The 15,400-nt window shown below is 35.5% G+C and overlaps 1 protein-coding gene and 1 long non-coding RNA gene across 4 annotated transcripts in view; both read left to right on the forward strand.

The window, feature by feature from the left end:
- LOC148128650 (vomeronasal type-2 receptor 26-like) overlaps nt 1-15,400 on the forward strand; it is a 62,138-nt gene that overhangs the window by 28,287 nt on the left and 18,451 nt on the right. Inside the window, exon 1 of one of the 3 annotated variants that reach the window (XM_087948664.1) lies at nt 4,961-5,512. The exons of 1 other annotated variant lie outside the window; for it this stretch is intronic. In XM_087948664.1, coding sequence (XP_087804790.1) covers nt 5,081-5,512 — 432 coding nt within the window. In that variant the 5' untranslated portion in view covers nt 4,961-5,080. Of the gene's footprint in view, nt 1-4,960; nt 5,513-15,400 lie in introns of those variants that run through there. One more of the 3 variants, XM_087948665.1, reaches the window with a different exon arrangement.
- LOC148128652 (uncharacterized) lies at nt 6,731-8,845 on the forward strand. The gene is made up of 2 exons (XR_015746210.1): nt 6,731-7,336; nt 8,557-8,845. It is a non-coding gene; the product is annotated as an uncharacterized LOC148128652 (long non-coding RNA).

Consider the following 15,400-nt stretch of genomic DNA (forward strand, 5'->3'; position numbering starts at 1 on the left):
AAAAGGAGACCTTTGGATCACTACAAAAGACTTTGAATTTTAATAACTCAACTGATTAAGCAAAATGGAAGAAATAAGCAAAGACTTTAAGTTGGAATTGCAAACTGTAAGTGGAATGCTGAAAGAAAGAAGGGAATTATTGGACATACTGGCAAAAAAAATAATGGCGATGCAGTCCACAGAAGAACAAAGAAATCTCAGAGAGGAGGAGGTAAAGGAAGAGGAAAGTGACTCAGATGAACATGGAGAACAAGAGATATCGCCAAAAGACATTAAAGGAACTAAAACTATGACATTGATGACAGAGTTAATAAATAAAAGAGAAAACGCTCCCAGGATTAAACAAAAGAAGAAGAAATTCTACAAGAAGAAACTTCAAAAAAGAGAACAGGATGGGGGAGGGGGGAGAAGATGGGTGACTGGCAGATGGAAATAAAAAGGAAAGATTGGGAAAACTTAGAAAAGAGAAAACTAGCTAAAACCAAGAGAAATGACAAGGCTGAGAGATTTAGAGATAAGGGTTAGATAGGATATAAAAGGGGGATGCCACATGGGAATATATTTGGGTATTTTTTTTATTAGAAACTTAAAATGGGGAGATTTGAAATTCAAAATGTATTGGGAATTACGCTAAGAGTATTATATATGATATATGAGAAAAGTGAAGATGAACTAAGAGATGTTAAGAGGGTTTTATTATTATTAATCCGCTCATATATATACATATATATCCTAAATGAAATAGAAAATATAATTGACTAAATAAAGTATATGAGAAAATAAAAAATATGGATCATATTGGAATTTTATAACGAGAATATTATAATTAAAAAGAGGGGAATGAAATTTTATTTAAATTACAGGGGTAAAATTTGGCTATGTGGAAATAAAGAAAAAAATGAAATGCTAATATGAATAGTGTTGGAATAAATATATGAGATATTGTACATTGAGGAATATACCATGTGGATCCTAAATAATTTTACTTTAATCTTGCTTTTTGTGTGTTTACTATATATTGGTCTTGAGTTAATTAATGAAGATAATAATGCATAAGGTAAAATAAAATAGGTTGTAAGCTGAAAATGGAAATATGTGAGGAAATGATTTTGATATTGAATTAATGATTTGAAATATGAAATGGAAATTTATTTGAAGATTAATGGAGTGGATAATTTGATGTGTTATTAAATAAGAAAGTTGAAAATGTAAGTATGACTATATATACTTGTAATCTGGAACCACATTGCTCATGTGAAGAGATGTGCAAAAATAAAAAAATAAAAACTTTTTTTAAAAAAGAAGTCACTACAGTTAAATGGCATTAACTTAGAAATGGCACCAAACTCCATAGCTCTGGGTGACCTCAGCAATCTCTGTAGACAAGAGGCCATGTTGAAGGAGAGCAGACGTCAATTTCCTGGGTGTTGAACTCTCTTCCCCAGCATCACTTTCTGGACTTGCCCTGACAGGAAGGACCACAACCACAACAGAACAATGATCCCAGGGGTGTATGTGTAATTTTTACTAACATGTTTTATTCCAGCCTCTCCTCTGCAAATGGAGCCCAGAAAAAGTTCAGAATCCCAAGAGGAGAAGTTGCTTCTTGCTGTAATTATGACCTTTGAGACCTATGATGCTACATCTCCAGTTTTTGACTTTGATGTAGGCATTAGACTGAAGCCACATGCAAAGGATCTTGTATCAGAAAAGGATAAATTCCTTGGATGAAGCTCTCTGGGACCAAGTTTTGGGACAGGTACAGGCTCTGCTCTTGATTGCACCTTTCTCTCCTTTGCAGACGAAACTGAGTGGTTCTCTGTTTAGATCAGAAAAGCCACTGGCACTTCTCGGAGTCTTTGCATTTTTCCAACTGTTCCTGTTGTTTGTCTTAGAAACAGGAAGTGGATTGATTAATGCCATGAATGATGGATCTCCTGCTTCTGCTTCTGCTGCTGGTGGTGTCCCCATCAGTCTGTGGGAAGCTGAGAAGGAAATGCCCGCTGAGTTTGAAGCACCAGGATGAGAACAATCCATGGAGCTTTTACAGGCCAGGAGACCATCTCATTTGTGTGGTCACAACTGAAACACTAATATCGTTTATAATGTGGCCTTTCAACCTCCCTCCTTCTATACCCGCGCCTTCGTAAGTCATGCAAGGTGATGGAGTTGCACTTCCTCCATGTGCAATTCTAACACTCTCCTTTTCTTCTTATTTTATTTATTTTTGTACTTTAGGACCTGTCTAATTTCCTGAATGAGTTTTATTTCCATGGCTTCCCTCTTTTGCCTTCCTTTGTGGAAGAGATTAAAATCCAAAGATGGGGTTGAAAAAAAACCTGAAGGAAATCCAGATGGTTTTCTTTTCTCAGTTCAATCCTGAGTTCATCACTTGAATCACTTAAACCTTTGTTTAAGTAGTGATTGAAACAATTGTAGTTGCCTCTCTCAGCCCATTTCCATAGTTGCATAATTGATAACAAATAACAGATAATCAGAATTGGAAGGGACCTTGTAGGTCATCTAGTCCAACCCTCCGCCCAAGTGGGAGACTCTACACCATTTCTGACAAATGGCAGTCCAATCTCTTCTTGAAAGTCTCAAGTGATGACACTTCCACAACTTCCGAGGGCAACTTCTGTTCCATTGGTTGATTGTTCTCACTGTCAGAAAGTTTCTCCTTATTTCCAGGTTGAATCTCTCCTTGATCAGTTTCCATCCATTATTCCTTGTCTGGCCTACAGGTGCTTTAGAAAATCGCTTGATGCCCTCCTCCTCCCTGTGGCAGCCCCTCAAATATTGGAAGACCGCTATCATGTCTCCCCTGGTCCTTCTCTTTACTAGATTAGCCAAGCCCAGTTCCTGCAACCGTTCTTCATATGTTTTAGTCTCCAGTCCCCTAATCATCCTGGTTGCTCTATTCTGTACTCTTTGTAGAGTCTCAACATCTTTTTTGTAATCTCGTGAACAAAACTGGATGCAGTACTCTAGGTGTGGTCTTACTAAGGCTTTATAGTGTGGTATTAGTACCTCCCTTGATCTTGATTTTATCCCTCTGTTAATACAACTTAGGATTGCATTAGTTTTTTTGGGTGCTGCTGCACACTGCTGGCTCATATTTAACTGGTTGTCCACTAAGACTCCAGGATCCCTCTCACAGTGACTGCTATTGAGCCTGGTTTCACCCAGTCTATATGTGTACTTTTGGTTTTTCTTGCCTAAGTGTAGGACTTTACTTTCCTCTACAGTGAATTTCATTTAGTTAGATATGGCCCAGTGTTCTAGTCCATCAAGATCCATCTGAATCTTGAGGGTATCTTGTTAGCTATTCCTAGATCATTGGATTTGGATCAATGTTGCCCTAAGGCTGAGCAGGTTTGTGAAGGATTATATATTATAAAAGTATTTGTTGTTGCTGTTCACTATAACATGAACATTATTTTTACAATAGGGAGATTTCTGATTTTAAAATTGCCCTACAATTAATTTTTGCCATTCAAACGGTCAACAAGAATTCCCAGTTCCTGCACAATCTCACACTTGGCTACAACATCCATGACAACTATATAAGCACCTTCCTCACTTCAGATGCCTTGCTGGACATGCTCTCCACTGGAGAAGCCAATGTCCCCAACTACGGCTGTGGGAGGAAGGAGAACCTCCTGGCTCTGATTGATGCAGCTGAGAGGGACATCTCCATCCAGATGTCAACATTTGTAGGCACCTACAAAGTCCCACAGGTTTGTGTGTGTTTTTCTCTATCTAAGGTGAGTGGGGTGGTGGGGATGAACAACAGATCCAATATCTTCATAGAATTCAAGAGCTGTTTTTCAGAATATTAGGGAACATATCAACTATGTTTTAGTCTATTATGTTCATCTTCAAGTTCACCATTAAAGGCCTGAAGAGCCATAAGGTCCCTATAGAGGATATTCTACTGAATATTCAACTATTGAAAAACTATCTAGGTTTTGAGGTCCTCCATGAGCATGTTCATTTTCACATATCAATAATATCTGCCTTATCTAATTGGAATCAAGTTGGCAATAGTCCTGTCTATGTATAAAAAATTATTAAGATCACAGGATCTGAAGAGGATCTTTGGGATTGATAAAAGGAGTTCAGCTCCTGCCCTCAGTGATACAGTAAGTTATGAATTTACAAAATTTCTACTTTGTATAAATTCAGGATATATAATTATTGGTTTAAAATTAAAGCGATGAAACAGGCAGAGTCCCAAACAGACAAAATTTTAATTAAAGATTTATTGGATTGTACAACTGACAATTTGTGTTAGGAGTTGTGGTCTCTTAGTCTCTTCTACATCTTGAGAAAAAGCTGAAAAATTGTTCCACAAAGAATTTGGGACATAGAAGCTGAGAAAGAGGTTTCAGTACTCAAAAATAGCATACAATACTGCCCTATATCTTAGATCCAAACATTTTATCTGACATCTGCTACTTTGAATCTAATAGTTGGAATTGTAGGGGTGACACAGAAATTTACATTGCATTTTAATTGTTTTTTATTTAATATGATTTTGCATTCCATTTTTATAGACAATCTTGTGAAATATTTAACTGTCTTAAATATTTAAATATTTAAACCGTGACTAAGGAACAAACTATTCTAATATGTTTATCAGAACAAAATTGGGTTTGTCAATAACTAATATTTTGGAGTTGATCTGGACCCCATTATAACATATTATTCTTCATTACTTTTTCAGATTGCTTCCGAGGCTCTGAGTGATAAAAGGAGATTCCCCTTTTTCCACCCATTGCTCCCCAAAGAAGGATTCCACTACCCAGCAATTGTCCAGCTGCTCCTCCATTTCAGATGGACCCTGATTGGCCTCTTTGCTTCAGACACAGAGAAGGGAGAGGATTTCATGAGGACTTTCCCTCCGATGCTTGTCAGGAAAGGAATTTGTGTGGTTATATCACATCGATTCTCAGCAACTGGACATGTAGTCCCCCTCAGGGAGGCCCTTTCTAAGTGGAGACAAGTCAATGTCTTTGTCCACTTCATAGAATATGATTCCATCTGGAACAGAATTATTCCTTTCCATGAAGCACTTATGCATTTGCCAGGATCCATTGAAGGGAAAGTCTGGATCCTCACAAGTTTTTCAGTGTATCCAATAAAGAAGCACATACCTCTCAAATACATCCATAGTATTTGGAACTTTGGTTGTCTGTCAAAAGAAAGGCCAAGGGATGCTGCCTTTGAACCCTATTTCTTTGTGGAAGATCAGTTTCAAGACCATTATTTTCGCTGTTCCCTTTCCAAGCACGTCTTTTCTATCAAAGGCCGCAAAAGATGCACCCAGAAAGCCCCACTGGAGACCCAGGAAAAAAGGAACAGGAAAAGTATCAAAAGTCACCATTATTGGTACAGTATCATTCAGACTTTGGCCCAGGCCATGAATGCTGCCTATTCCTCCAGATCGAGGAGGGGAAGGAAGGAGGGAGAAAAGAGGTTGGGGGCTCCGAGGCTGCAGCCGTGGCAGGTATGGGGTCCCGATAGGGATCCATTAATCTGAGATCCTTTGGAAAAGGAATCCGGAGGAGAAGGAGGGGAACATCTCAACCTTCTTGTGCAACAGGAGGTCAAGAGATTTGCACCATCTAATTGCTCCTGTCTGACACTCCGGAATAACAGGGAGCAGATCTGAAGTTTCTATCTAGCCTCTGTTGGAAGAAATCTCCTTCTGGGTTCAGTTCCAAGTGGGGAAGAAAGACGCTGGAAACATGGTGACTGCTTGGAAGATGGCTTAATGGTGGACAGGAGCACATGCCTTGGTTGAGGAAAGAAGGGCTAAGATGCTGAGAGTGCAACTGTTTTATGCCCTCTGTTGGGATTTGAATTGGAGCTTGTATTCTGATTGGTTGTCAGGCTCCCATGGGGCCATGCAGGGTCAACTCTGTAGGCTGTCCTGAGTCCCAGGCTTGGTTGAGCCTCGCTGGATAATGGTGATGGCTTTGGGCAATTCCTGTATAGCTTTACCTGGAGTAGATCTTTATTATGTAAAATAAACTGGCCTAGGCCAGAGTAATGGTCCATTAGCAAAGGTGGGATGGGGGCTGAGTTTCAGGGGTGGGATTCAAATTTATTAACAACTGGTTCTTTGGGTGTGGCCTAATTTGTGGGTGTGGCTTATTGGTAATGTGACTGGGTGGGAGTGGCTTGCTGACTGGGAGTGGCTAGGTGGTCATGTGATTGGGTGGGCATGGCTAGGGGGGGTCATGTGACTGGGATGGGTGTGGCCATGTGAACATGTGGCTGGCAACCCAAGTTTAAGTGGTCCTCACTTAATGACCAGGTCCTCGCTTCGTGGCCAATTGCTTAGGAAGTGATTTTTGCCAGTTTCCAAGGCCTGTCGAGGCGCGGACAAATACAGGGAGGGCTGCAGAGGGCTTTGCGAGGCCAACTCAACTTCATTTCTTTGCCCTAATGACTAAATATTTAAAAAGATATACCGAAACAGAAGGTAGTTTATTATGTCATGTCTTTAATGCTTAAATAATAAAAAGGTACACAAAACTATATTGTTACAACATTTTAAAATATTAAGGGAACCCTGGAGAGAGCAAGGTGAGGCGCAGACAGATACAGGAGGGCTGCAGAGGGCTTGCGAGGCCAACTCAACATCACTTCTTTGCCCTAATGACTAAGTATTAAAAAGATATACCAAAACAGAAGGTAGTTTATTATGTCATGTCTTTAATGCTTAAATAATAAAAGGTACACAAAACTATATTGTTACAACATTTCAAAAACTATTACATAACAAAACTTTACCAAAAACAATAAAACTTATTGAAAGTACTCCCAAATTGCTTTTCTATTAGCGTCCTGAGTTACAGTTTTCTTGTGTTTAACACAAGCATCTTCAGCTGTGTGATGATGTGCCCGTAACCACTTTTTATTTTTAATAAATTTTTTTTATTGATTTTAACAACAAACACAAACACATAAAACATAAGACATAACATAAAAACATCATCATTCTTCATAAGTTTACAAGCAGCGTATCGGTTGGTTTACCACTCCCTTTTGTGCATCCATTTCATAGTCATCATAATAATTATGTTGCATAATAACTCATATCGCCAATCAGCAACCATATATCCCAGTATCACTATTGAACAATCATTTGACTATAATTTAACTAATTCATACTTAAGCGAGATAACTATAATTTAATTAGTTTATTTTATAACTGATCATAAAATCATACCAAATCTATCTTAATAAAATATTCTTAAGTATTATCAAAACCAGAAAAAAATGTATATTCATTATATCCTAGGCTTCTAAATATTCTATTATTGTATTTTTTATTTTTTTTTGAACAAATTTTTATTAATTTTTAAAAACATACAAAACATACAAAAATACAAGACATAAAAACATAAAAGATCTCTTTTCTGAAAGTTGCTTAATCCCGGTCAAAACTCTTGGTACAGACACACATTCAAATTCATATTCATTTTACATACCATTCCATATCTTATTACATTTCCATTTTTCTATATAGCTTCTCCTTTCTTTTAAATTTTCTCAATTTTATTTTATTTATCTCCTCTCAATTCAAATCATAATAGTTATTATTCTTTGTCTGTTCTATTTCCAACTATTCGTTTATCTTTCTTCTTAAAAGAAAAAAAAGAAAAACCTTCTCCTGTACACTGATTGGAGTATGACGCCTATGTCTCTTTCCCCTATATTTATAATACTTGATTTAAAGTACATAACTTACGTTGGGATTCTGTCTGGTACATTCTGACATTATACAATATCATCAAAACCAATACAAATCTATTCATTAATATTAATATTTATTCATATCTTAAACATCTAGCACATTTCTTATCAATTAGGTCACATATTTCTATGGGAGCACCTATTTGCCATATTAATTCCGCCCCCACATCACATATTATAAATCATTATTACATTACATGTTCCCCTCTCCTTCTTCAAACCTCTCATTTCACGAATAGTTTCACTAGTATAACATGGCCTAATCATTGGTATTAACAATCATTTATATCTTTAGACATTTTACCCATTTCAATTAATTATCATACCTTTATGGGAACACTTCTTATACTTTCCAAAATTATTCCCTCCCCACATCACCAATCTTAAATCATTATTTCATTAAAGTACTCCCTCTCTTAACAAAAATTTCACTGAATTATACTAAATATTTTATCACGTTTTAAATTGCATATTATTTCCAGTCTTCTATAATTATTTCTAAATACAAATATAAAAATGCAATCTTATGTACCCTTCTAGAATCCTTTTCCAATAAAATCTATCCATTACTGACCGCCGCTCCACCACCTCAGGAAAAGGGGTTATTCCGGCTGGAAAGGGGGTCTGCGTTACCCCCAAACCTCTGTCCGGATCCCTCTCTCTTCGGCTGCCTCTACAAGGCAGCCATAGCCCCAGACCTATTTAGATCGGGGGCACCTTGGGCGACGCGGCAGGGATCGCAGAGGCGCGAATTCCTGCCGCTACGAAGCCGCGCAAAACCGGAAGCCCATATTCTATTATTGTATTGTATTATCTAACCATTGATAAAAAAGATCCCAAACTTCATAAAATTGTTTATCTTCTTGTTCTCTAATTTCAAATGTCAATCTACTCATTTCAGCACATTCCAATATTTTCTTAATGATTTCTTCCTCTAATGGTATTCTCTCACTCTTCCAATTTTTAGCAAATACAATCCTAGCCGCTGTTAATACATTTACAATCAAATATTTTAAATTTTTATTATATGTATCAGGTAAGATTCCCAGTAAAAAAATCTCCGGTTTCAAGTCTATATGTTTCTTTGTCATTTTTTCCAACCATAAGCGAATTCTAGTCCAGTATTTCCTGGCCTCCTCACAAGTCCACCACATATGGTAATATGAACCAGGAATCTGATGACATTTCCAGCATTTTTCAGATTTGTTCTTAAACATTCTTGCAATTCTTGTCGGGGAAAATGCCACCTATAAAACATCTTATACAAATTTTCTTTATATGCTGTTGACAGTGTCATTTTATAATTTTGAGACCACAACTTTTGCCATTTCTCTAAATCAATCCCATATCCAAAATTCTTCCCCAAGCAATCATTGTTTCTTTAACTTGTTCTTCCTCCAATTTAATTTCCAACAAATAATTATATAATTTTTAATCACTTTTTCATCAGTACCTGTCAAAATCCTATCTAAATCAGTCATTTTGTTATAAAATCCTTCCATTTTGGAATCTTTAAGATACCTTGAATGTATTTGCGCATATGAAAACCAATTCATCTTTATACCTTGTTCTTCTAAATTTTGCATCGTTTTAAGTTCACCCTTTTCATCTAGTAATTCCCCATATCTAACTGTTTGTTCCTTCTTATAGGTTATAGGATAAGAAAAAGCTTCAATAGTTGATAACCAAACTGGAATTTTCAAATAACATTGTTTCTTAATTTTCTCCCAATTCAACCATAACGATACCCGTATATAGTGCCTTCTAAAATAACCCTGTGATTTAGTTCCTTATACCATAGAAAAGCATGCCAACCCAATAGTAAATCATGTCCTTCTAATGCCAACAATCTAGTCTTTCTTAACGTTATCCATTCTTTAGCCCACATTAAATTTGCAGCTTGATAATACAACTCCCAATTAGGAAGGCCAAATCCTCCTCTAATTCTAGCATCCTGTAAAAGTTTTAATTTTATTCTCGCTTTCTTACCTTGCCATATATACTTCAACACAATTTTATTTAATTCTTCAAAATAGTCTTTACCTAACCTAATTGGTATTGTTTGAAACAAATATAAAATTCTAGGTAAAATATTCATCTTAATTGTTGAAATTCTACCTATCAGTGACAATTGTAAGTTTTCCCATTTTTTCAGATCAGATGCTATCTGCTGTTTAAGTTTAATATAGTTATTCTATTTCAGTGTAGTACATCTTGACGTCAAATATATCCCCAAATATTTAACTTTATTCGTAACTTGAATTTTCAATAGGTCTGTCAGCTCTTCTCTTTGTCTTAATAACATGTTCTTTGTCAAAATCTTTGTTTTGTCTTTATTTATTTTCAAGCCAGCCATCTCACCGTACATCTCTATCTTTTCGAATAGTTTTAAAGCTGTCTCAAGAGGATCTTCCAAAATAAAGACCAAGTCGTCTGCAAAGGCTTGCAATTTGAATTCCTCCTTTTTAACTTTCATTCCTTTTATATTTGTATCCTCTCTAATATTTCTATTTAACACTTCCAAAGTCAATACAAATAACAAAAGGAGATAATGGACATCCTTGTCTTGTACCTTTTTTAATATTAATAGAGTCTGTGAGTTCTCCATCTATCATTACTTTTGCCGTTTGCTTATAATATATGGTTTCTATTGCTTGAATAAATTTTCTAGCAAAGCCCATCTGTTCCAATAATAATAGCATAAATCTCCAGTTCACGTTATCAAATGCCTTTTGGGCATCTAAGAATATCAAAGCCATTTGTTTTTCAGGATGCGCCTCGTAATATTCCAATGTATCCAGGATTATCCTCATATTGTCTTTAATTTGTCTCTTTGGTAAAAATCCATTCTGATCAGGGTGAATAAAATTATTTAAATATTTTTTAAGCCTCTCTGCCAAGATTGAAGCAAAGATTTTATAGTCTGCATTCAATAAGGAAATAGGTCTATAGTTCTTAATTTGTAATGGGTCGACCCCTTCTTTTGGGATAAGTGTAATATAAGCTTCTGACCATGTTTTAGGTATTTTCTTATTTACCATAACTTCATTCATGACTTCTAATAGTGGAGTGCTCAACGATTCTTGTAGTGTTCTATAAAATTCTGCCGGGAGACCATCTGGTCCTGGTGCTTTTCCATTGTTCTGTCTGTTGAGTGCTTCAGTTAATTCCATCATTGTTATAGCACTTTCTAACATTTCCCCAGTTTCATCAGGTATCTTAGGTAGGTTAGCATTTTGTAAATACTGTTTAATTTTTTCCTCATCAAGATCCTTCTGTTTATATAATTGTCCATAAAAATCTCGAATGATTGCCTTTTTCTCTTTATTACCATAACATACTTGACCTTGATTGTCTATTAACTGTAATATTTTCCTTGATTCTTTCTCTTTTCTCAATTTATATGCTAACCATCTACCTGGCCTATTTGCATCTTCAAAATAGTTCTGTTTAGCACTTCTAATTTTTTGTGCCAGTTCTTCTTTCTCTGCTTGATCCATTTTATGTCTAATTATGTCCATTTTAAGTTTAATATCTTTTTTCTGTGGCGTTTTTTGTAATTCTTTTTCCAGTTTTTTATGGTCATCTTCTAGAGCTTTAATCATTTGCCTCTTCCTAGTGTTCTTTTTCTTTGAATAGTCTATTATTAATCCTCTTGCATATGCCTTCATTGTATCCCAAACATTCTGTATTGAAGTATCCTCTTTTTTGTTTACATTGAAGAAGAAGGCCAATTCTTTTTCCATCCATTGTGTAAAGTTTTTTTTCCTTTAAAATAGTATTATTTAATGTCCATCTAGATCTTCTTTTTTGTCCTTTCCATTTAATTGTCATTGGATTGTGGTCTGCCCATTTACTTGTTTCAATATTTATTTCTTGAATATTGGATAATAATTCTGTTGATGTCCAAATCATATCTATTCTGGACCATGATAAATGTCTATTGGAATAAAAAGTGTATTGTTGAGTTTTAGCATTTCTTTCTCTCCATATATCTTTAAGATTTAATTCATCTGTCATTTTAAAAAAAGATTTAGGGGGAGTCTTCCTATTTTGTCGTGTTGCTTTTGCTGTATAATCCAGTTTATTGTCTACAATTCCATTGAAATCTCCCATCATAAGTATATTAGCGTAGTCCAGTTCAATTATTTTCATGTGTAATTTTTTATAAAATTCTTCTTGTTTATCATTCGGGGCATAAATTGCAACCAAGAGTGTTTTTGTATTATTGTCCACTATTTCAACCATTAATACTCTTCCGTCTTCATCAGTAAAAGTCAGTTTTGCTGGAATAGTTTCTTTAATATACAAAACCACTCCTCTTTTCTTACAGTAAGTCAGAGAAGTAAATATTTTCCCTAATTTTGATCGTGCCAGTAGTTGTTCGTGTTGTTTTTTAATGTGTACTTCTTGTAGGCAAATTATATCAAATTTTAGCTTCTCTAATTTGTGAAAGGTTTTTCTTCTTTTAGTAGCTGAATTCAGTCCATTTATATTGATAGAAATAAATTTTTTTTCCTCCATGGTTATGCTTTATATTTAGGTCTAACAGCTCTCGTGGCTCTTACTTCACGTTGTTCTTTGGTCTCCACTTGTCCACCTATTGCACCTTCCTCTTTTCTCATTTCCATTTGATCCTCTTCAGATTCAGTTGAAATGTTCTCTTTTTCTATCTCCATTTCTCTTCTCTCAAAGAATTCCTTGTAGAATGTTTCTGCTTTCTCAATTGAATCAATTCTGTGTCTCTGTTATTGCCACGTAAACATTAATCCTTCTGGAATCAGCCATCTATAGTTCACCTCTTTTTCCAATAGCCTTTTAGTCAAAAATTGATATTCTCTTCTAATCTCTCTCACTTTTCTAGGTACTTGTTTTAAGACCACAATCTCTTTGTCTTTATACTTCAACACTTTCTCTCTTGCCACTTGTAATATTTGGGTTTTAATAGTTTTTTTGGTGAATCTGACATGAACCTCTCTTGGTAATTGCTTCCTCGTCGCATACCTTGTGAAGACTCGATAAATCTCATCTACTCCACCCATCATCTTTTCCTCTGTTACTTCCAAGGCTCCAGCCAAGATTTCAATCATTACTGCAGCCAAATTTTGTCCTTTTTCCTCCTCAATATTTTGGAATCTAAGATAAAATTCTGACCTGTCCATCTCCCACTTCAACATCCCACTTTTTTCTTGTTCAACTGTTGTTAATCTGCTATCAATATTTCCAATTATGTCATCTCTTTGCTTGTCTTTCTCTTCTATTTTTTGGATTCTCTCATCATGATTCACCATCATTTGTTGAACATTTTCAAATTTTTCATCAATCTTCCCAATTCTTTTATCAATACTCTCCATTCTTTGTTCCATGCTCATTTTAAGATCTTGTATTCCTTGCATAACCGTCGTTAAATCCACTTGTGCTTTATCTTGCTTTGCCATTATTGAAAGTCGTCCTCCATATGATGGGGAAACAGGAGCAGAAGTTGAAATGCCCGAAGGTAAAATTCTCTTACTCATTCCATGGTTCAGAGTCTTCCAGTTCTTTTAATCCAGTTAATAAGGTGACCAATTATAATCCAATTAGAAAAAGGGAAAGCACCAAAAAAAAAAGAGCCAATAAGAAGTAAAAAGCCCAAAATTAAAAAAGAAAAATTCTTCAGGTTCTTCAAGACCTTAATCCAATTGTGAAATACTCAATTACAATTCAAAAGTAAAAATTAAAAATGAAGAGAAAAAAGAGACAAAATAAAGCCAACAATGTAAATAATAATAATAATAATAATAAGCAAAAAGAAGGAGTTCTTCAGGTTCTTCCCACCTTAATCCAATTGAGAGACCTCAAAAATAGAAAATAACCATAAAAATAAGTCAAAAGTAGAGATAAAAAGGCAAATATCCCAATAAAAAAAATAAAAAGGAAAAAATAAATATTCTGAGGCTTCCCCTTTAAAAATAAAATAAAAATGAGGTAAAATAAAAAATAAAAATAAGTATACCAATATTACAAAATGCTGTGGGGTTGGAGGGGAGGGATAGAACAGTTAATAAAAAATAAAGAATAAAAAGCACCCACTGCCTTTTATTTATCCAAGGTTCTTATTTGGCTTCTCCACACATTTCAAAGCCAAGCTTCAAATATTCAATTAATAATAGAAGTCCCGAAGTGCACCTGTATAAACATCCTCCAGTGCTCTTCCCTCTATCTTATCACTTCCAGTGGCCTTGAGAAAAAAGTTTTTTCCCAGCTCGCAACTTCAAATAAAATATTTTCAAGCCTCTAGTTGGCAGTGTTGCAAAATTTCTTAAAACCACTCCCCCTTCTTCCCCCCTAAAAAAAGCCTAAGAAGAAAGAAAATATATGTATATATATTTAATTTAGAGGAAAAAAAATACTAAAGGGGGCCTCTATTTTATAAAATATAAACAGTCAAAAAGGAGAAAAAGAACTAGTAAATATAAAAGAAAAACCAGTCTGCTTAACTAGATCACCATAGAAGTTCAATGAAAGGGGGAAAAAAAAGGTAAAAGTAAAAAGCCAAGCCTCACTTTGGCATTTCTCTTTAAAAATCGCCACTAAGTCAGTTTTGTCAAAAATCTTACAGATTTCTTCTCATTCTTAGGGTGTCCTTTAGTCCCAAATATTAATATTTAAAAAAAAGTCCTCACCAAACCGATACACATTCTCTTTCAATCTCTTCTTTCCGGAGCTGTCCCAGCTTCAGCAGCTTAATGGCTGCCTCTCCGCCAATGGTAAAAGGGCTTCTTCTGAGTCAACCCGGGACTTGTGATGTCCCTGGGGTCTGCAGAACGCGCCCCTTGCTATCACCGTCTCTACGGGACGGTTTAGGTCCGTTGGGACCGACCAGGGGCGAGGATATCAGCTGCAATCTCGGAGCCCCGAGATCGCAGCTGTATCGCAGCGACGAAGCTCCGCCTTCTCCCGTAACCACTTCTTTACTATAGGAACAGGGTCCCATTCTTGCACAGGTAAGCCAATTAGACTGATGGTCAGGAGGTTTGTAATATTGGAAACTGTAAGGCGACTTCTGCCCTCTGAACATATTATGTTCATCTGCGAGATGCCCCTTTCCGCCTCTCCTGAGCTGACTTCAATAGTTTTAATTTTTAGAATCTTTTAGTACATTTTCTATGAAATCACGATAATCATTAATATTGATTTCATAATTGAAAATTTGACCAAATGCAACCAATTCTCCTTCAGCTGCTCTCCATGGAACCATCACTTCTTCAATGTTCCAATAATCTGGCTCCAAATAATTTAGAAATTTTAATTGATCAATGTCTTTAAATTGGCAGTCTGTTTTTAAATGTTCGCAAACCATCAATCTTTAATTCAAATTAGTTACAATATTTTGTATAAGTTTTTCACGAGGAAGTCCCACAAATCCATGATTTTGTATAAAATTTATATTTTTAAGGATTTATGAAGTAATTAATTCATCAACCTTATTTCATATGAAACCTTTTCCTCTATAAACATTTCAAATGATCTAATTGATCTTATCACAAGTTTTTCAACCTTTATAATGTCTATGTTTCTCGCTTGCAATGCATTAGAAAGGAGAGAGATTTCAGTTAGCACATCAATCATCATGGCCAAATCAGTAAGA

This window comes from Notechis scutatus, unplaced genomic scaffold (assembly GCF_049901735.1).
Source record: "Notechis scutatus isolate UNSWTSFEM ecotype Mainland unplaced genomic scaffold, rNotScu1.2 NSCUCTG36, whole genome shotgun sequence".
Classification (NCBI taxonomy): domain Eukaryota; kingdom Metazoa; phylum Chordata; class Lepidosauria; order Squamata; family Elapidae; genus Notechis; species Notechis scutatus.